The sequence below is a fragment of the Hordeum vulgare genome, chromosome 7H (genome assembly GCF_904849725.1).
Source record: "Hordeum vulgare subsp. vulgare chromosome 7H, MorexV3_pseudomolecules_assembly, whole genome shotgun sequence".
In the NCBI taxonomy this organism is placed as follows: domain Eukaryota; kingdom Viridiplantae; phylum Streptophyta; class Magnoliopsida; order Poales; family Poaceae; genus Hordeum; species Hordeum vulgare.
In genome coordinates, this window is record NC_058524.1 from 611188724 (window position 1) to 611211715 (window position 22992).

At 45.6% G+C, this 22992-nt stretch overlaps 1 protein-coding gene across 1 annotated transcript; it reads left to right on the plus strand.

Moving 5' to 3' along the window:
- Positions 1-9079: 9079 nt before the first annotated feature.
- On the plus strand, positions 9080-10435 carry LOC123409794 (WRKY transcription factor WRKY28-like). The gene is made up of 2 exons (XM_045102665.1): positions 9080-9766; positions 9876-10435. The coding sequence occupies exons 1-2, from the start codon at positions 9227-9229 to the stop codon at positions 10293-10295; spliced, it is 960 nt and encodes a 319-aa protein (XP_044958600.1). The 5' UTR covers positions 9080-9226; the 3' UTR covers positions 10296-10435.
- The last annotated feature ends 12557 nt before the right edge of the window (positions 10436-22992 follow it).

Below are 22992 nucleotides of genomic sequence, written 5' to 3' on the forward strand. Positions count from 1 at the left end.
GTTGCGGGATCTTGTATTACGGAACGAGTAAAGAGACTTGCCGGTAAACGAGATTGAAATAGGTATGCGGATACCGACGATCGAATCTCGGGAAAGTAACATACCGAAGGACAAAGGGAATGACATACAGGATTATATGAATCCTTGGCACTGAGGTTCAAACGATAAGATCTTCGTAGAATATGTAGGATCCAATATGGGCATCCAGGTCCCGCTATTGGATATTGACCGAGGAGTCTCTCGGGTCATGTCTACATAGTTCTCGAACCCGCAGGGTCTGCACATTTAAGGTTCGGCGTTGTTTTATGCGTATTTGAGTTATATGGTTGGTTACCGAATGTTGTTCGGAGTCCCGGATGAGATCACGGACGTCACGAGGGTTTCCGTAATGGTCCGGAAACGAAGATTGATATATAGGATGACCTCATTTGATTACCGGAAGGTTTTCGGAGTTACCGGGAATGTACCGGGAATGACGAATGGGTTCCGGGAGTTCACCGGGGGGGGGGGGGGGGGCAACCCACCCCGGGGGGGCCCATGGACCTTAGGGGTGGCGCACCAGCCCTTAGTGGGCTGGTGGGACAGCCCAAGAGGGCCTATGCGCCAAGAGAAGAAAAATCAAAGAGGAAAGAAAGAAAAAAAAAGGAAGGAGGTGGGAAGGGAAGGAAGGACTCCCACCAAACCAAGTCCAACTCGGTTTGGGGGGGGGGAATCCTTCCCCCCTTGGCTCGGCCGATCCCCTTGGGGCTCCTTGAGCCCCAAGGCAAGGCCCCCTCCCTCCCACCTATATATACGGAGGTTTTAGGGCTGATTTTATACGACTTTCTCACGGCAGCCCGACTACATACCTCCACGGTTTTTCCTCTAGATCGCGTTTCTGCGGAGCTCGGGCGGAGCCCTGCTGAGACAAGATCATCACCAACCTCCGGAGCGCCGTCACGATGCCGGAGAACTCTTCTACCTCTCCGTCTCTCTTGCTGGATCAAGAAGACCGAGATCATCGTCGAGCTGTACGTGTGCTGAACGCGGAGGTGCCGTCCGTTCGGTACTAGATCGTGGGACTGATCGAGGGATTGTTCGCGGGGCGGATCGAGGGACGTGAGGACGTTCCACTACATCAACCGCGTTCACTAACGCTTCTGCTGTACGGTCTACGAGGGTACGTAGATCACTCATCCCCTCTCGTAGATGGACATCACCATGATAGGTCTTCGTGCGCGTAGGAAAAATTTTGTTTCCCATGCGACGTTCCCCAACACCGGCCCCAAGGTCGCCCCCAGCCACCGATTTCGGCCTACTTTTGGTGCAAATTGGTCCATTTTCGACATAAAATTGGACCAATTTTGGCCGATATTCGACGTGTTTCGGCTCAAATTCAACAGATGGTTATTTTTTATCACAATATTCACAGAAATCAATACAAATCAAAATTGTTCAACAAATAAAAACTCATAATTCATCACGCATCGAGCTAGGCGTTGCTCTTGAGCCTCCATAAGTGCTCCACCAAATCGTTCTGCAGTTGCTGATGCACATGTGGCTCTCAGATGTCCTGATGCATGTTGAGGAAGGCAGTCCAGATTGTCGGTAGCTGGTGATCAACTTAGGCAAGAGGACCCTGCCTATAATATGGTTCAGTGTCAAACACTAGCTCTTCTTGCTCGCTCTTAATGATCATGTTGTGCAAGATGACACAACAAGTCATGACTTCTCACATTTGATCTTTCGACCAGGTCTGAGCGGGGTACCGGACAACAGCAGACCGAGATTGGAGCACACCAAATGCCCACTCGACATACTTCTTGCACTTGAAGTAGTTGTCGAACTCCCTGATGGAATTCACAATTCTGAGGACGAGCTTCCGGCTCATCCGATAACGGCGCCGAAATACTTTGATGCCGTGCAGTGAAACATCGATGAAGTAGTTGGCATAGAGCAAGCAATAGCCTTTGAGTCAATGCCTCTGCTTTGCTTTCAGCAAGCCCGACGCCGAGCCACCTCGCCGCGGCTTTGCGTTGCTCATGAACAGGCCGACCAGAGTGGCGAGGACCATGAGGTGCTCTTCGTCCCGGACTTCCGTATTGGATTTCTCCTGCAGCAGCGTCGTGAATGCCTCCTCATCGTGGGAGTCCATCGCTGAGACAAATCGTCGAACACCTGGCGGACATGGTAGGCGCACAGTCGCCCGTATCCCCACTTGCATGGCCGGAGCGCCGGAAAAGCTCGCCTAGAAGCAGCGGGGACGATGCAGCGGCGAACCTCTCTTTCTCGGCGGGGGGATGGCCTTTCTAGCGGCAATAGGCAGGTGGACGACGTCGTGATCGACACTATGGCGAAAGGTGGAGTATGCGCGAGGGGCGAATGTGAAGATGGAAAAAACATTTTTTGCCTGACAATGGTGACCCATGCATCGTTGTTTTTTTTCATTCGGAGTCCCCAAACGTTTTCCAGTGCACTGGGTTCGATCCGGGATCGTCGGACCAAAAAATGAGCCGAATCGAGGGAAATTAGCATCTGGGGACGAGGATGAGGGGATTTTTCGATGCCGGCGAAATAAACACGCCCTAGACCGGTGTATGTGTGAACGCACGAGACCCCTCTCCTTATGTCGTACAGCGTTGCGACCCACCCGTGCCAGTCTCGCTCGCATTGGGAACCCAAAGACAAGCGGATTAAGAAATCTTGGTTGACCCGTAAGATTCACGGACAAAGAAACCGTCCTAGTTGTTCCAACTCACGTCACGCGAGGAGCAGCTAGCCAAGCCAGCAAATAGACCACCACTAGCAAATGACTCGTTTATCACTTGCATTGCATGTATGAACCTCACCGGGGCAAGCGGAAAGGCTGGCAAAAGAACGTACTATTACTACATGCATCCATCGACGGCACGGGTCAAGGTCCGGGACAAAGCCACCATCCACACAGCGAAGAGGCTGCCAGCAAGCAATAATGGCCAAGTCCCGCTCCACCACCGGCGCCGGCCGAGGGACAGGGTCCACTGGACCGACGCGGTCAGCCATCTTGGTCGTGGCCATCATCCGTACTACCTTCGTCCAAATGTATGAGGCATGCACGTAGTTCTAGGTTGTCAATTTAACTAGTTAAATATATATTATATGCGATAAAAACTACATATTCAGAAACTACATTCCCGTATGAATTTAATGGTATATTATTTATTATATATAATATATATTTAAATAGTTAAATTAACGACCTAGAACTACGCGCATGTCCTATACATTTGGATGGAGGAAGTAATATAATTTAGTGTCAAACACTGTCTTTTTTTGCTCGCTTTAAATGATTATGTCGTTCAAGATGACACAACAAGTCATGACTTATCACATTTTATCTTTCCATCAGGTCAGGGTCCACTTGACCGACGTGGACAGCATCCTGCTGACTTTCATAATGTTTGCATTTGCGTTAGGTCAACGCCCTTGACCTCCCCAATAAGCAAGTCGTCACCAAACCCATCAGAAAGCTCTTTCCAAGAAGACGGCCCATTCATGGCCTCGCGTTGACCAGTGGAGCAAGCTATTGCGTACCGTTGAAACTACACACAGTGCGTATGTATGAGAAGGTCAGCACGAAAAAGTCCACCGTTTACGAACTCAAGGTGCCTAGAGCTAGCTCGCGACCCATCCAACGTCAAGAAAAGTCAAAGCAAGCTTCAAATGCTCTTTACGTGCCTGTTTTGCACGTTACATTCTGGTCGTCTCTGATGGGTCTATTGGTTGAAATTGAACAATTCTGAGTTCTCGTGGTATTGCTGCAGAGAAAAGTATACTGTTAATTATGAAGATATTTGGCATGCATCATGACAACATTCGATCAAGTTATTAATCCTTGCGAGAGGCCTGCTCTTCAATAGTCCAACGGCCACAAACAATTGGACAAACGTTCTGCAGTTTTACTGCACAACTAGTCGTCCTTCTTAATCCTCCTGAATTTGGTATTTTATATGTGCTTCTTCTGTCACAGTTTAGAAGGTACGGTTACATTTACATGTATTTTTAAAACAAAAAAAATTAAAACACGCCACATTTACTATTTTATTAATTAGAAGTATTATTAGGTAAAATTGTTTATTCTACATTTCACAATAGTGCGTAGTTAATTTGCTTTCAACATGCCACGTCACACCGTGCTCCAAACGGCTGTGCCATGTGGCACATGGTGTTAACAAGTGCGATGTTGCCCTCGTAGAGTAGGTATTCGAGTTGCAAGTTTGCCAAATCAACAACCACACATGATGTTAACTGAGCGCAACTCAAATGAGTAGGTTCCTTGTAGTGAAATCAACCCATCCAAGTTTAGTCAACATGCATGGCCTCGAATTGTGTTAGCAAGCACAACAACTCCGATATAATTCTGTTTTTGCCTAAAAAATTGTCGTCCTCACGAACTAAACTTGCCATCAACACGACACCCAAGCTAGCCACATGAAAAGTTCGTGACTGCCATCTCTTTCCGTGAACATTCGCTCAATATGATTACCGAAAAAACAAATGGAAACACAAAAGGTACCCCCTCGTGTCACCTCCCCCGGGCTACGCTAGGGCCCCCTGAACCCTAGCGCCATAGGCCGCCTCTCGCGCCTCCTCCTGCCACCGCTGCCGCCGGCATGGGCCGCGGTGTCGGCAGCCCCGGTGCCGAAGGCACCAGGGCGGGTGGTTGCTGCGGGATCCCATCTGAGGCGGCAAGGGCACCTCACGTGGGAGTCCGAGGGCGGCGACCCTATGCTATGTGGCGGTGGCTGAAGCTCCATGTCCGGAGGAGCGGCGACCTTGAAGGACGGCGGTGGTGGCAGTGCCCCTTCCGGCGGGGTTGGCTGATCTGTGTGGAGATGGTGGCGGCGGTGGCTGCGGATCCAACGCCCCGATCGGATCCGCCGCGAGGTGGCCTTACGCTGACCAACGACACGTGGAGGGACCGGTGAGGGGATGAAGGATCTCTGCCGGAGTACCGACGGCGGCGTACGTCTTCATGGCGAGGCTCTGCGCGGTTCCAGCGAGCCACGAGATCGGGATCACGTGGCTACCGGTGAAAATCGTGCCTGACTGCGGTCTTGGCAGACAATGGCGTCGTCTCGGGCGTCGTTCCCTTCTCGAGGCATCGTCGTTGCACGTCACGCCAACTTGATCGGGATGTTTCGGGGGAAACCCTAGATCCGGGTCTACCGGATCGGACGATGGCGACGCTTTCGGTGTCGTTCTCCCTGCTGGGGGCATCATTTTGGAGCAAGTGCTGGCTGGAGGGGACAAGAGGAAGAGCGGTATTACATTCACCGCAAGGCCGATGACGGATCCCGGCGGCATTGTGCTGCGGAGTTTCGCCGACGGCCACGTGTGGATGAATACGTGCAGGATGGTGGAGTTGTCTGACACCGTGGTGGCGTCGACGACAGGCCTGCCAAGGTCGCTGCATCAGTACCAGCTCTGGAGATGGGTGGGTGGAAGACGACGGCGACGACCTGTGCGCCGGACCGGTTTGGACCGAGTCCCGGTATGTGGCTGGGTTGGGGCATCCGGCTTTAGATGTTAAAGTTTGGTGCGATGTTTGTTTGGTATTAGGCTCGGACATTCGGCACACCTTTATCATGGGGATAGCAGTAGAGGCATGTGTTGTCAAGATGGTGGCTTCAGGCTTACTGATGTATTGATTCGTAAGGTTTTTGAAAATAATTAATAAAATGGTTGCATGCATCGTTCAGATGCATAGACCGGGAATATATCCTCCTTTTCTTAAAAAAACCAAAAAAACAAATAATTGAAGAGGTCATAGGTCCCTCTTAGGTCTTGTTTCTCCAAATGATCAAACCATTTTTTTGCACGGTAATCATTTGTAGTCACATGAGGACCCTTGGGGCTGACCATTATGGAGGGTATCACTAATTAATTGCGGGACAAATCTGTTCCATGTAACCAATTCTGATCGAATCTTATCTTCTGTGACCTGATAGCTCCATCAGTTGTTGCATTTTCCAGGCGTTTTCCAGGTGTGCCGTTCGTGCATGCTTTATGCGCATGTGCTTCTTTTTTTTTTAAGAATCTTTATGCGCATGTGCCACAACACGTGCTAAACGTGTAGGATAAACGTGGCTACCTGGAGATTCGATGCATCAATCCCATGCCCATCCATGCATCACATTAACTTGGACACGAACATACGAGTATGATATTCTTGCTGGCTAACCAAAAAGGGATCCTAATTAACAATCACGTAAAAAACAAAGGGATCCTAACAACAACCTTGTGATAATAATCACAGGCTTTGCAGCTCTCCTCGATTTCGCACGTGCGAGCAAACAAGTGTGTACCTGTGGTTTGTGCCGGAAGAGGCCGTCGTCTTTTTCCCGATGCGGCCGTTTTGATTAGTGTTGGTCCCGGTTGACTTGTGTCTAGTGTCAAAATTCATGAACCTCTATGTTTCTTCATATTCATTTTTTCCAGAATGCTGAACAAATTCTTCGTTACCTTTTGATGTCATATATGAAACCGGGATATTTCGAAGAATTCAGCACCGGTCCAAGAGAGATGTCTGTACAAGATATGTCATGCATGGACTTTCTTTTTCTTAAATAGTATTTTTTTTCTGCGGAATTTTTTCTTAAATTTTTCGGATTGCATACACATGTGTCATGTGGTATGTCATGCATATATTGGGTAGCATGGTATTCACATACTTCCTCTGTTTCAAAATAAGTGTTTCAAACTTAATACAATTTAGACCTAGTACAAAGTTAAAACACTTATTTTAAGACGGAATGAGTACTTGTGTATACGTCACACTACTTAAGTATGTCCTCTGGATGAAGTCTATGGAATGTACTACTAGTAGTTAATTAATCAGCATTGACGATCCAATCAAGAATCAACCAAGGTGACCTGGTCTGTGTTATTTCCCCCATCGACTTGCCCATTCTCTGCTAGCTAATTAGGAGTGGGCGGCTGCGTACATGCATGGTGCGAAGAGATCAAGCCAAATCTGGATATTGGTTTAGTCACCTGCTGCGTACCCATTCTTTCCGGGATCACGTCAACTCAAAGTCTTGGTTCGTGCTGGGACCAGGCCCAGCGCATATCTCGAGACAGAATCATTTTTCCAGTGGTTGACAGAATCAAATTCCATGTTCTAATTCAGCCTGACGCGTCTGGAGTGGGATTTAGGTGCATTTGAAATATGTGATTAGTTCAAAACACATGCCCGAGACAGGAATATAAAATAGAACCAATGTTCTTTTTCATAGGATACGTCCAAAAAACAGAGAAATGTACCAAAATTCCGAAAAACTAAAAAACAAACGTAAACACAAGGTGTGTGAACTTACTGTGCCTCGGCACTAAAGCGTAATAACATAAACAAATGAAAGGCGTGGATGAGATGATTTTATCAATTGTTTGTTTAATTCAAGAAAAGCATAATCATATAAATAAAAGTGCATTTGTGACACTTTTTGTGAAAAAATAACCAAAATATTAACAGAAAAAGAGTGACTTATAAAAGTTCAAATTTCACATGGAGAGATTGAAACAAAGGCGAACATAAACTACGAGTGAAACTGGAAAGCAACTTTTTTTGTGTGTTTTATCAGTCCTGATCTGTGACATGACTCTTTGCATGTTTTGAATGTAGTGCATAGAAAATCAAAAGGTGAGGAGGTCCTACCCAAGAATTTTCCTACACAAGGTCTCATGTTAGAACCTTATATGCAGAAATGGGTTATATGAATTTATAGTTTGTTTCATCAAGTGGGCGGCACAATGCTCCCGTTGACTCATATATAAGAGTTAACTTACTTTTAAATAAAACTAAACTTGAAACTGTACAACAATGTGATTGATTAAATACACTCCCAAGTTAAAAGATATTATGAATTGGAGTTCTCTAAAATTCTTCCATGAAGGTATATTGCATTTGTGAAACCAGGTTGACCTTGAAACTTGTTCTAATCTCACCCTAATAAGGTGAACAAAGTGAAGCGTGTCTCTCATTGATCCTCGACGACGGGGGTCGGTAGATACGCCTCCCATCCTCTTCTAGGTCTGGTGGGCAGTGGCAGGGAATGAAATCATGGTACCTTGGCTCCGGTTAGTAGGTAATTTAGGGTTCTAGTCCTTACATGGGCGGCACTCCGGCGGATGGCGACGCTTCATCTTTGAGTTCATTTTTTTAGATAAATTCAACGCATATTCCCTTCTAGTTCGCATGTTGGGACAAATTCGACGGAGCTTATATTCCCACCGTGTCCTAGGATGATAAGGTTATGGTTCTCGATGACTCGATGAAATTTGATGTCAGATTTTTCAGATCGATTCAAGGGTTCAACGTTATGGATAAAGACTCCACATGACGCTGGTCCTAAGGTGCATGTGCATGAAGATTTCTTGAATGTCATCAATAGGGTCATGCCTGCTTCGATATGGAAGCTGTGACAACATCGTGTCGGCAGCCGATCTGACCCGACATTGGCTACTCATTGGTCCACGAACCTCAAAGCAAATTTTTATTGTGTTTGAGATATTCTGTACTTTTCTTCAATCTTTACAATAGATACAGATATAAAAAAACATATATATATATATATGAAAAACATCACGACTCGGATAAATAAAAGCCGGCAAAAGGTACATATCTCCCTTTCTATAATTACTAAAGAAATTGAAGGCAGGCCACACGCATTTTTCTTTGTTGGGGTGCCAAAAATGTATGCATGAAAGCATTGCTAATTGTTGGCAGGCGATGGCTCTCCTTACCAAACGGAGACCCCAAAGAAAGGGTTTGTGGTCTGCCCCCACCCCACTTGACTAATACCTAATCAAACAATTCCCACGTACTCCTCCAACCCAAAGCCAATCCATCCATGATCCACCGATTCCTTGTCGCCCACAAAAACAAATCCTTGTAGTACCACTTCTTCCAGCTTCACTAAAATTTTTGAACAAAATATTCCATCGTGGTCACGGCGACCAAAAGAAGCGTTACCAAGGCGGGCCACCCCAAGATGCTTCCTCCTCCTCCCGAGTCTTCCTCCTTCCTACCCTCCCATGCCCCCTCCGCCTCCACTCTATATATTCATGTCCGCGCGCTTCCTCCCAGTCCCAGCCACGACCACTTCTCTAGCTCATGCCCGTCTAGCTTCCCGGCCTTCTTCTCCGGCCGCCGCCTGACTGACAGGTTCGCTTCATTCTTGAGCCATACCGTGAATTCGAGGAAGACATGGAGGAGCAGTGGATGATCGGGCAGACTTGCCTCAGCCTCGCCCTCGGTGTCGGCCAGCCGACGGCGCCGCGAGGTGCTCCCCCGGTGACCAAGGTGCTCGTGGAGGAGGACTTCATGTCCTCCAAGAAAAATCACGAGGTTGAGGCGCTGGAGGCGGAGCTCCGGCGAGTGGGCGAGGAGAACAGGAGGCTGGTCGACATGCTCCGCGCGCTGGTGGCCAAGTACTCCGACCTGCAGGGAAAGGTCAGCGGCATGATGGCGGCGGCCAACAACCACCACCAGTCGTTGACTACGTCTGAGGGCAGTTCCGCGGCCTCGCCGGCCAGGAAGCGCGCCCGCAGCGACAGCCTGAACACCGCCGACCGCAATCCTTCGCCACCGCTCGCCGCAGCCGGCAGCGTCAACGTAGGCCCAGGCCAGCCGGAGTGCACGTCCGTCCACGAGCCCGGCGACAGCAAGCGCGTCCGCGCCGACGAGGACAAGGCCAGCAGGGTCTCCAAGGTCTACGTCCACGCCGACCCCTCCGACCTCAGCCTCGTAAGTAACGAACACCCAGCAAACTTCTTCCTCGTGATCACCGGTCGGGACGAGAGTTTCTTGCCGTCCATCATTGACTAATCAACCCGCGACTGATTTTGACGAGCAGGTGGTGAAGGATGGGTACCAATGGCGGAAGTACGGGCAGAAGGTGACCAAGGACAACCCGTGCCCGAGGGCCTACTTCCGGTGCTCGTCCGCGCCGTCGTGCCAGGTGAAGAAGAAGGTGCAGCGCAGCGCCGAGGACAAGACCGTGCTTGTGGCCACGTACGACGGCGACCACAACCACGCACCGCCGCCCAAGCATCAAGGCTCTGGTGGCAGGAAGAGCGGCGACGCAGCCCCCGTCCGCGTGTCACCACCGGCGCCGGTGCTTGTCCAGCAGCAGCGGGAGCAGGAAGCTTCGACGGCGGATCAGGTGGCCGACAGGAAGAAGCTTGTGGAGCAGATGGCGGCGACGCTGACGAGGGACCCCGGGTTCAAGGCGGCACTCGTCTCCGCGCTTTCTGGTCGGATCCCTGTTGCTTGATCGGAAATCTCCCAGCACAAGAGAGAGGAAAAGCACATTTCAAGAGGGGGAAAAATTGAAGAAAAACTGACACTGTATAAAGTTATATAAAGCCCGAGTCAATTAAATTGGATTGGAGAGGCAGAGGCTGCGTCAATTAATTCGGATTGGGTTCAGAAAAGAAATTTTAATTCAAAAAAGAATGTGGGTCCAACAAAAAATCAGGCCCGGAATGCGAAGTTGAGGCCATAGCCCATAGGGTAACCTATGGGGCCTATGCCGCTATGGGCCCTTGGAGCGCTGCTTTCGCAAGTGCGGCCCATACTGCAGGGATTTCATAATTGACGTTTATGTGTTCGTTCACAAACGGACGGAAGCTCTTAATCGACGCCTTAACAGTAAATAAAAATATTTAAAAAATAAAATAAAAATAGAAAAGTAATAAAAAGTGTAAATTAAAGAAACAAGAAAAAAAAACAAGTCCTGAAAAAACTAAATGAAAACAATTCGGAAAAACCGCCCTTCCACTGAGCCGGCCCATAACCGGCGCTGCAGGCGCCAGTTAAAAAATGCACTTTAACCGACGCCTGCAGCGTCAAATAGGATTTTCCCATACGGACGCCTGTAGCATATCCCTCCACTTATTCAAGATGGGCCGGCCTATCTATCGGCTATTTTATTCACTAAAACGTTCGAAAAAAGGGCCGAAGTGGGAGTTCGACCCCGCGACCAGATCCTTGGCGCGAGTGATACCCACAACTACGACATTGATGACTTCCTACGACAAACATGATTTTACATATACATTTGTTCCTCCGGTCACAGGAATCGTCTATTTTGGAAAAATTCCGGAAGCTTCCCAAACCGTTCTTTACCCGATTCTCTTGTCATTTGCGGGGCTGTTTTATTCAGGTTTTCTTTTTTCTTTTTATCCTTTATTTTAATGCGTGAATATTATACAAAATGTATGATTTTATTTATTAATAAATTTAGATGAACTTTTCTCACATGGTGAACTCTTTTAAAATTTGATGATCTTTTTTCTAAAATTTGATGAACTTTTAAAAAAAAATTATGAACTTTTTTCAAATTTGATGACCATTTTAAAACTTTGATCAACTTTTTCAAATTTTGATGATTTTTTGTTTCAAAATTTGATGTACTTTTTCTAAAATTCGTTGTAATTTTTTCAAATTCAACGACTTTTTTCGAAATTGATGATTTTTTTAAAAAATAGATGAACTTTTTGATAGTCCAGTGAACTTTTCCTAAAATTCCATGAACGTTTTCTAAAATTGATGAAAATTTTCAAATACAATGAACTGTTTTTAAAATTCCCGGAACTTTTTGAAAATCGAATGATTTATTTTAAATTCAGTTAACTTTTTCAAAATTGATTCTTTTTCGAATATTTTGAACTTTTCTCAAAATTGATGATTTGTTTTTGCAAATTTCAATGAGCCTTTTTCCAAAATCATGCACTTTTTTCTATTTTGTGCTTTTTGGCAAATTCATTAACTCTTTGAAAGTTTGTGAACTTTTCCACAACAAAATGAACTTCATTTGAATATGCGATTTTCTTTTGCATATTGCTCAACTTAATTTGAAATCTGTGAACATGATTTCAAATAGTTGAAAAATTGAAACGATAAGTGCGCAATAAATATCACGTGTACATCTCTGTTCTTATAATTTCCACGCTGCAAAAACCTACTAGGATTATGTTGGTCAAGTGGTAAGCCTCTCGGCAGGGAAGCCCGAAAGCGTGAGATCAAATCCTGATCCTGTGCCAATTTTTGCAGGTTTTTATCCTCTTGCAGCTCGTTTGTGGGCCGGTCCACCAAGAAGTTGTTGCGAGCGCGAATTACGTTCCGTGGTGCTCAAGGTGTGCAATAGGGGGTCCCAACACAACAAGCCACCTCCTCAGGGAGCACCTAGTTGCCCCTTCAGGCTCCAGCTGGCGTTCACATCCGCCAAATCATGGGTCGGCCCTTGTGGCGAGCGCTCAACTCGTCACGTGTGACGTTCGCTCGCTCGCCGCAAACTGTTGCTGTTGACCAATTGATTGGTAATTGTTGACTTTAATAAGAAAGAAGAAAAAAAATATGAATTATAAATTCTTTTAAAAAATTCATGGATTTTTAAAAAGGATCAACCAATATTTATAAAGGCAATCAAATTTTAAAAGAAAGTACATTTAAATTTTAGAAAAATTCATCAATTTTGGAACAAAAAAGATCACCAATTTTGAAAAGTTCATCGATTTTAGAAAAAAATTCCTCATGTTTTGAATAAAGTTCACCGATTTATGAAAATTTTCATAGAATGTGAAAAAAGTTCACCGATTTTGGAAAAAAAATCATCAAATTGTAAAAGGAGTTCACCGATTTTGGAAAAAAAATCATCGAATTTGGAAAAGAACCCATCAAACTTGAAAAAAGTCCAAAAAATTGAAAACAGTTCATCATTTAAAAAACTAATTTGATGAACTCTTTTCAAATCGTTGAACCAGGTCAAAAGAAAAAAAACCGTTGAACCAGGTCAAAGGAAAAAAAAGAAAAAGGAAAAAGGAAAAAGAAAGAAAGGAGGAAAGCAATCGGGGAAAGCGACCCCACACCCCGCATTGTACGTCACCTCTCTTTTCATCCTTTGAGTCATCCTACATGGGTCGGCCACTACTAGGGAAACGGTTTTTAACGACGGTATACGTGGTCGTTAAAAGATGGATTGTGGTAGTTAGAGGTCAGTAATAACCACAATTTGCTGATCGTAGTAGGCTCCGTCGTTAAAAATATAACGACCACATAGCTTTCGTGGTCGTTATTCTTATAACGGCGGGATGATTTGTTGTCGTCAATCCTAAGGCAATAACGACCACAACTATATTATTAACGACCACTTTTGTCTTGGTGAATAATTTTCGAATGGCAACTAAAGTATCATTACCGACCATTGTTTTCACCATTTTGGTATCCATGACAACAAACTCGATTTACTTCTATTTCCTGTTCATCGATCATTTATACAACACCCACATTTGAATATTAACATCCACATGAATATAAAGACAGAAGAATTTGAATTCATAGGATCATAGCCTCTTTTAATAACAGAAATCAGATAAAATAACAAAATTTTGACATACAATTTGGGAGTAAATCCCATTTAAGAAATGTCCTCAAAACCACTCCTTACATGGTCAATATACTTGCTCATATCTAACTGGAAAACGAGACAACTAAAAAAGATAGTATGTATTAATCTTCAATCAAGGGGCACCATCGTTGTTTGAATGGATATTATTGTTCGTCAGTGATTACAATGCCTCCAAATACTTTTATATATTATGGTGGACCATCAAACCTACAAAATATTCTCATCAATATTTGCAAACTTTTCCCAAATAGGTGTTCATAAGCAGAATATCATAAATACAGCAGTACAAAAAATTGCTTTATAATGTTAGAGCCTTTTATAGAACTTATCATAATTGAGTGAACAATATGTTTGAGTTCTGCCAGTAATATTGGACAATTCTACGAACAATTCTACAAAAAATTGCTTTATAATGTTAGAGCCTCACCATGGTAATTATAGGATTACGAACAATTCTACCCGGGACTCCGTGAAATCATCTACTTTTCATGAATATCTTCATCCCATGAATTATGAGCTTTTCGTTAGTTTATGATTTTGTGCATTCAAAACACTTATGTTAGTCAAGCACAAATCAGGGAAAAACAATCAAGCAAAAAAATATTGTAGCAGGTCGAATGGGGTATCAACTAATCCAGTTGCATTAAACTTACCAGTCTTTGATGTAGCTCCAATGCTATGGTTACCCTGCGCTTCTTCACTTTCCAAAATTACACCAACTAATTCACTTCCATTGTGGTGCTCACTAGACTTAGGTAGCTGCAAGGTTACGCTGGGCTTCTTTACTTTCCATATTTTTCATTACTTGTTAATTCATCAATACCATTTGCTGGGCCTGAAAATATACAACCAATCGGTAAAGAGGGTGGATAAAAGAAAAAAGACATCTTTTTGTGCCATAAAGTTAATCCATATCATTTCGGTTATCGTCACAGTGCTGGCACCAACTTCATGAGTAACTTCAAGACAACAAAGTGTAGAATTTTTTTATCAGCGCAATACAAGCTAGTTGGAAACTCAGTTTCAGAATCACAAAAGCTAACTATATGAAGAAAATGGATTAGTACAGATTAAAAATTGCATAAACTAGTAGCACCATGTTGTTATCATATTCTTGCAAGCTAGCTGCTACCTACGGCCAGACTGACAAATAGCCATGTTAACATATTATTAGTGCAGAGGTACTGAACTGTACAGGGGCCTAGATATGTCCATATAGTTTATTCTATATATTTTGTCTTAGAAGAGCTATGAGTGAATGGATTGTATTTCGATCCAAAAAAATAATGGATTGTATTTGTCATGACATAGCGAATTTATACAAATAAAAATGAAGGAAACAAATTTTCAGTTGCGAGTTTAATAGTAACAGAAAAATCACCTTTTGGGTAACAACAAAGCTTTTAGCAGAATCACGTTGATGGTGTCAAGTGGAGATGTGCACGCTGTAGCTTGAGCGCGCCGTCGTCGGCATGGGCATGCTGGGGTCGAGGTGACCAGCGAGATTGTGGATTCAGCACAGCTACGCTTAGGTCGAGGCAGGCGGCAATCGAGGTGTAGGCTACAGCGTAGGCAGGCCGGTGTCGAGGCTGCCGGCGAGGTGTAGGCTGCAGCACAAGTGCGTGTTGCCGGTCAGGTGCAGCACGCGTCGGGATCCCGATGGGTAGAAGAACGCGGCGTAGATGGGATCGATGTGGAGGACCCGAGGATTAAGGAGAGGTGATTGGTTTTCTTTAAAGGAAAGTTTAACTGGTTGAGTTTGTTAGAGAGTTGCACGCATAAGAGGAGATTAGAAAATAACAACTGCACCCATGTTTTAGCCAGCGACGGGTAACTCACGTGGTTGTTAATGTTACACGGTAGCCTTATTTTCATCCTGTGGAGACTCGCTCAGAATTTTAGCGACCAACAGTTTTTGGCCACCGTCGTTATTGATAGTTTTTCTAGTAGTGGGCCCAGCGCGGGGACGCTCCAGGCACCCGTTTGCAAAGTTGCAATTGCAAAATTGCATTGCAACGGGCGCATGTGGCGCCCAATAGATCTTGCCACCTCCCCATATGGTGCTGGATGACCCTACAATTCTTGGAGGTCGCAATGCTAAAAGTTACATCTTCTTAAAGATTTTTTATCTAAAAAGACCACCTCTTTAGTGTAACTCACAGAAAAGGTCATCCATAGATCAGATTGATAGAATGGACCACCTAGATCATGACGGCACTCACGCCAAGTGCCACATGGCACCTGCCGCCACGCCGGGAGACAGGTCCAGGCGGCAAGCACCACGTTACAGGATTCGGCGGCCTGCGATGAAACGGGATCAACCGGTGGGCCTTGCCGCCACACAGCGAGACGTCATGGAGTGCTGGACGGTGGGCCCTCCCGCCACTCCACCACGCGGTAGCCCCTCATATGTCGGACATGAGCCATTGCTCTCTCTCTCCGTTTTCAAACATCACTCTCCTCGACAATTAAACTCCACATTCTTCGCTAGTATATTCACTACATACACATACATGCATTACTTCTTGAAGATTAATTTTCTTTTCTTTTCCCCGCTTTGTTTCCTTCTTCCTCTGCTCCTTTCATGTGTAACCACACACAACGGCGAATCTAGAAAGAAAATGGAGGATGGGCTCAAAGTTTTAAGCAGACAATATGTGCCAAATATGTGCTCAAATTGTCATTAAATTTTAAAAGAAAAAAAAATGCTTATACCAATTTATACAGACAATATGTGCTCAAATAGATATGAAATTCATACACCAATACATCAAGGATAAGAGAAACAATCAAAAATGAAGACAAGCAGACATATACCTCTAAGAAGTCACATTATGCTCAAAAGGCAAGTGTCCTTTGCGATCTTTGTTTTTCTGGAATCGTATCATAATTTGATCGTCGGGAATACTTTTGAATATCCTTTTCTCATAATAGCATACCATTAGATCATTGAGGCAACAATGTGATATCTTATTGCGAAAGTCAGTTTCGATGATCTTCGTTGCTGAAAATATCCGCTCGACCGATGAAGTTGCCACTGGAAGAATCAATGTCAACTCGATAAGCCGATATACCAATTGGAAAGTCCTATGTTTTGTTGTTTGAACCATCAACCAAGCAAGGGTAGAAACATCTGGACATCCATTAAATTCCTCACTTCTCCTAATATTTGTAAGGAAAGTTGAAAGCTCATATCTTAGCAACAAATGCTTAGCTTGTGTAAAATCCTCATCATAAATTTCAGCAAGCCGAATAAGTTTGTCAATGTTAAACTTTGAGAAGTTGTTTGCTGGAATAAGGAAAGACATACAATCCACTAAGTCGGTGTTAACTTCATTGAATTGGTGATTCATCTGGGTGAGAGTTGCATCAATAGCAACATTGAATATGCTAACCTTTAAATAATGATGTCGAGTCACCTAATTTTTGTTGCGAACAAATTATCCCATAGCTCCAAAAAGATCATACATATTTGGCACCTCAATGCCCCATAGCTCTCCATGATCATCCAAAAATCTGCACATTTGGAAAGCTACAAATTAAAAGAAGACAAACAAACAACAAACTAAAAGAAGACAAACAAACAACAAATAGAAACATTATATTCATGCTTAGAAACAAGGCCTACGGTAAATAAATAAAAACAGCGAGGTAACAAGTAGTAAACAACAAGCAAAACAGTATATGAATGCTTAAAAAAGGCCTAGGGTTCATACTTTCACTTGTGCAATCTCTCAACAATGCTAACATAGTAAAATCATATGATCATCCCTCAGTGTGCAACAAAGAATCATTCCAAAGTTCCAATTAGCGTAGAACATAAGAAGAAGTTGTTGCAGGTAGCAAACCACATCAAAGTTATTCTTTCCGATCAATCTTTTAAGCTATTCCTGTAAGTGTCACAAACAACCCTAGAGACCGTACTACAATAACACATATGATACATATCAATCAAACCTAATGTTACCTATATGCTCCAATGTCATATCAAGTATCCGTGGGTTAATTATTCGACATGCATCAAACAATTTTAGATTCATCTTATTCAATCCAACACAAAGAACTTCAAAGAGTACCGAAGATTTCTATCAAAGAAAGTAGGACAAGAACGTGTATCAACCCCTATTCATATATTACCCCAATGTCACCTCAGGAATCCTCAATTTGAATACCAAAACATATATCAAGTGAGTCAATAGAATACCCCATTGTCGCCACGGGTATTCTCATGCAAGATATACATCAAGTGATCTCAAATCTAATATTCGATCCAACATAACAAAATCTCAAAGGAAAAGATTCAATTGATCACATCAAGATAGCAAGGAACACCGTATGAGAGAGAGAGAGAGAGAGAGAGAGAGAGAGAGAGCGAGAGAACGAGAGCGAGAGAGAGCGAGCGAGAAAGAGAGAGAGAGATCACACATATATCTACTAGTACATACCCTCAGCCCGAGGGTGAACTACTCCCTTCTCGTCATTGCCTCCCTCGGGATGATGAAGATGTCCTCTGGTGATGATTAGCTCCTCCGACAGGGTACCAGAAAGAGCTCCGGATGAGATTTCTCCTATCCAAAGAGTCGCGTCATCAGAGCGGAAGTTCTAGGTTAACTTTCGGGTATTTTTGGATTTATAGGGATTTTCAACGTCGGAATCACGTCAATCGGAACCACATGAGCCCCAAAATCTAACACGGCACATGTCAAACTCGTCTCGAATTTGGGGGCAATATAAAGCTGCCTGGTCACGCCTCACACCATGCTCCACATCATAGTTATCCTAGGTTGTTCCATATGCAATAACACGCCGGAGTTCTCACGCCCGTGGCCAGAGCGCGCGCTCGCTGTTGCGGCTGAGTCAGAGCTCGTGCTTGTGGCCAGAGCTCCTGGCCAAGCTTCGCGCCACCGTGGTGGCCTAGCCGAAACTCGTGCTCGTTGCCAAAGCTCGCGCCCGCCGAGGTCGAGCCTCGTGCCTATCGTGACGGCTGAGTCGGAGCTCACACTAGTCGTGGCTGCGCAGAGCCGAAGCTCACACTAGTCGTGGCTGCGCAGAGCCGAAGCTCATGCTCGCCGTGGCCGAGCCTCGCACCTGTTGTGGTGGCCGAGCCGGAGCTCATGCTCGCGGCCAGAGCTCGTGCCCGCCGCGACGAGCCTCGCGTCGGTCGTGGCGACAGAGCCGAAGCTCGCGCTCACTATGGCCGCGCTTCACGCCCTCCGCCCGAGCCAGAGTTTGCATTGATAGGCATGGCTCGTGCCCGTGGCGGCCGAGCCGGAACTCGCGCTCGCCGCGCCTTGCTTGCATGCGCAGCAGCCGTGGCATGTTGGCCGCCTGGCAGCCACTGCAAGCGTGCACGCAGTCATTGTAGAAGTTAATCATGTTGTTTCTTTAGGATTAGGAAAGAAAGCCAAACCGAGTCCTAGTAGTATTAGGATTCCTAGTCCTAGTCTATTTCCATAGTCCCTTGTGGACGTGTATAAAAGACACCCTAGGGGTGTTGATTGTAACACCAGAAAAACGAAAAGCAATACAAAGCAAAGGCTCGACAGGGGCCTTTAGCCATCAAATCCATCGATCAGTTTTATTCGTGTCGCTAGTTACGCAAGTTCCGTCAAGTAGCCGGCCGAAGCAAGAATCGCGTAGGCACGCCTGTACAGCTGCATACGCACGTTCAAAAGCCAACAGTCGTTTGTGACGGTGATGGCCTCTTCTCCTCGTCCTCGTCCTCTGCGTGCATCATGTTCATGTCCTGGGTGTGCTCCGGTGATGCCGCCCACAAAATGTTCGAGATAATGTTTGAAAATGTCAGGGGTCAAAATAAGGTTTGTGATTGAATGCAAGCAAAAATGAGGGATCAAAACGGACGCGTTAGATCCACGTGCCTTTGAGAGACAAAGCTTATATATTACAGTTGTAGAGCTGTTGCGTTGCTACATATGCGCGCTATGTGTGGTGTTGCGTGTGTGTGCGCGCACATGTGCAACTACGTATATGTGGTGTTACGTGTGTACGCACGTACGTCATGGCAGCAATCCTTTAATATGCAACAAATAGGCCCACTAACACTCTCGATTGATCTCCAAACCCCAACATTAAACAGATTGATCTAACAATTTCTCTAAAAAGAATTTAGCAATTTTCAAAATCTTTGTTTAGGTGACTTGCCCTGAGCAATCGCCGAATCACTAGTAGAAAACATGGCTTTGGTTCGCGCTCGAAAAACACATTAGTCCCGGTACCTTTACGAACCGGGACTAATGTTAGTGTTAGTTCCAGTTCGAGCGGCAAAGGCGTCGATCGGGCATTAGTTCCGGTTCAAATGGGACCTTTAGTCCCGGTTCGTGTCTCGAACCGGGACTAAAGGGTTTGGAGGATTTAGTCCCGGTTCGTGTCTCGCCATTACGGTCTGACAGCCATGCAACCATCCTCCCTCCCGTCAACCGCGATTTCTTTCCCGTATCCGGACCGGATCCGCGCACATCTCCGACGCCGGACCATTCGCCGCACGTGCGCGCGTCCTTACCACCCCGACACCAGAAGAAGAGAGAAGCAGGTCTACCAGAGAGGACTCAGTGGATCTGAAATCGAATAGCAGTTGCTGGAAGGGAAGAGAACCCCGTGGACGAAAACGACGGAGGATGTCGCTCCCGCTGCAACTGACTATTCTCTGCGCGCGTGCGTGCGTGCGAGCATGGCCTCTGGACTGACCGGCGTTTTCCCGTCGCACGTATGCTTGAAGTTTCCGCATGCGCCGTGCGACTGGGTCTCTCTTCTGGTCGCCTCCGAAGATCTTCGAAGATGAATCCAGACTTGCAGAGCAAGGTGTCGACAGGGTAAGCATGCAAGAAGACCTACACCACATCGATAGTGGCAGACCGACTGAAGGCATGCAATGCACACCTAGGCCTAGTTGATCACCTTGATGTTTTCAAAAAGAAAAAGGTTCCATCACCCTTGGTCGTCTGTCACATCTATCAAGGCTAATTAACTAAACTGCCAACAGAGCTTATCCATGCATAGCTACTCCAAGTACACGCAGCCTCCCTCTGATCTGCTTGAAGAATAATCCAAGTACACGCGGCCTCCATCGGCTGGTCCCTGTCCAACGGACCTTCCGAGCTCGCGCGCCGGTTGACGATGAGACCGTACGTCTCCGCAGTCCAGTCCGGTCCACCTCGGCGGTTAGCCGGGCAGCCGCGCGCGTGCGTGATGTGACGCGCACATAAATCTAGTCCGGTACAGCAGGAAAACAAGCTAGTGGTTTTTGATGGATCCCGTGGATCTTAGGCTAGATGTGTTCGGTATGATGTAGAGATTTATTACCTTGTAATGCATTCGATGAGCTTTCTCCGGCTATCGTCGTGTGATGGTGACGACGGTGGGGAAGGAGAGAGATGTGGTAGTGGCGGCGGTGAGCTTTCCATCGCTTCAGCGCTACCCTCTAGATCGGATTAGGGTTAGGAGTGGGGAAACAGTGGCGACGGCAAACCTCGAGACTTGTGCCATGATCACCACCTCCTCTTTATAGCACTGCGCGATCAGGGGCCCACCAGCCTTGCTTGGGCTGGACGTCCACGATCAGGGCGTGGGTCAAGGTTTCAATGGGCCGTTGGACCCATTGAACGAGAGATCAACCTAACAGTTTTCACTTTTCAACTTCATTGATCGCGACCACGGCAACATCATAAGCCAGCTTCAGAGACTTTTCCGGTGACTGTGCTAAACCATGTGTATTTGCTTGGAACAGCTATGCTAAAAACAACATAGAAAAAGAGCCTTTTTATGGTACCCTGTACTGCTAAGGTGGGGATGGAGCAGTATACATTTATCCACCCTTGATTTTGCGAGGGTAGTTTAGTCATCTTTCTGTTTTCAGCCCATCAGCTATGGTCCATTCGTTGTACCTGAAAACAAATTAATCTCCCTGGTTGTGCCGTCCGCGGTCGTTCTGCATGTCGCCGACGGCTGTTCGTTGAACTTGCCGTCGTATCCCTGCATCCTCGTGTGTTCTGGCCACCGTCCTCCGCACGCCGTCAGATGCGTCAGTGCACATCCAGCCGCGCCTCCTGCCGGGGCGCATATCGCCCTCACACGCACGGCCGTACATGGACGCCGCGAAAAAGAAGAAGAGAACAGACCGCAACATCTTTTCTTCTTTGTCTTGTACGATGTTAGTTTTTTCTGTCAATGTACAACTTTGGAAATAGGCACTGCATCTAATTTCTAAACATAACGGTCGCGAAGCAGTCCCGTCGAAGAAGAGGTGCACGTTGGGGGCTGGACAATTGTGCCACACCGCCGGAGTGCCTGGCCATGAGCATGGCCGAGGAAAGGGATGCCGGATCACGAATGAAGATGAGACACAACGGTCTCGATCGGCAAAGGAAGGGGTGGAGGTCTCGTCGAAGAAGAAGATGCAGGCACGCGCAATGGCGTAGTGGCGACGAGCACGGCAGAGAATAGAGAGACGATCAGGGGGCGTAGGAATCTGAACCGACGGGCATTTATCTCTCCCTAAATTACCCTCACAGGACGTCTACTGTTGTACGTGGAGCGGACAGTTCCACTGATACTGGAGGCAATGTTGCTCGCCCAGGTGAGCAGTATAGATCAATTACCATCCTTAGATTTGAGGAATGGACGGTCTTTATTGATTACCGGATATAGTAAAAAAGCTCTAGAAAAACAGAGATTGTTTTCTTCGTCGGGAGAGGAGATCAGGGACTTCTGCGCCACCGCCTCATGAGCTGACTTTTTTTTTAGAAAGTTCGCAGCCATTATTAATCTCTCTATATGCAGTGTGTTCCCGGGCGGCAAGTCTGATAAGCTAAGCAAAAAAACAAGAATGATAATTGGTCTATCTATCGGCGTGCAAGCAGTTCTTAGGAGTATGATGAACGCCTGATCGAAAGAACAGTATATAGTACATATGTTGGTTTCCTTCTAGCAATTAGCATACTCCTACTACAGACGCATGCGATCATGTAAATGCACATGGACCCACCTCTATCAACATATGTATGCCCACCCTATCCTATGAAAATTTATAAAATATTGGGTTGACATATCATCTTAGAATTAACAAAGTCAAAACGTGCTTACTCGACTGAAACATTTTCGGCCACTGGACGTATATCGTTAAAATATCTGAAATAAATTTAATAAAATACATGTACCATCTTAAGTCTAGGACTTAAACCCTGATGATCTAGTTTTCACTAAAAAAGCCTAACCAACTAAGATACGCTCAATTCGCATATGAATTGTGTTGATAATTCATAGACAATCACTAGCGATCATAGCTCACGGATAGAGATATCATATGCTACCGTAAACTTTGCGCGGCTTTCCAACATCCACAAATCGTCTATCCCAGAGAAAGAAATCGCTAAGGCACCGATGAAATGATGATGATGATCCCAAGTTACTTTTTTTTATAGAAAAGGAGGAAGACCCCTGATCTCTGCATTTGTATGATGCTTGCAATCATTTTATTAATTATTTATAAAGACCTTACAAAATAGTACATCGATAAGTTCGAAGTCATCATGTTGACAACATGTGT

Coding starts and splice junctions, on each gene's coding strand:
- LOC123409794 (XM_045102665.1), top strand. CDS start 9,227: ATGGAGGAGCAGTGGATGATCGGGCAGACTTGCCTCAGCCTCGCCCTC. Junction 9,767..9,875: donor ACCCCTCCGACCTCAGCCTC/GTAAGTAACGAA, acceptor TTTGACGAGCAG/GTGGTGAAGGATGGGTACCA.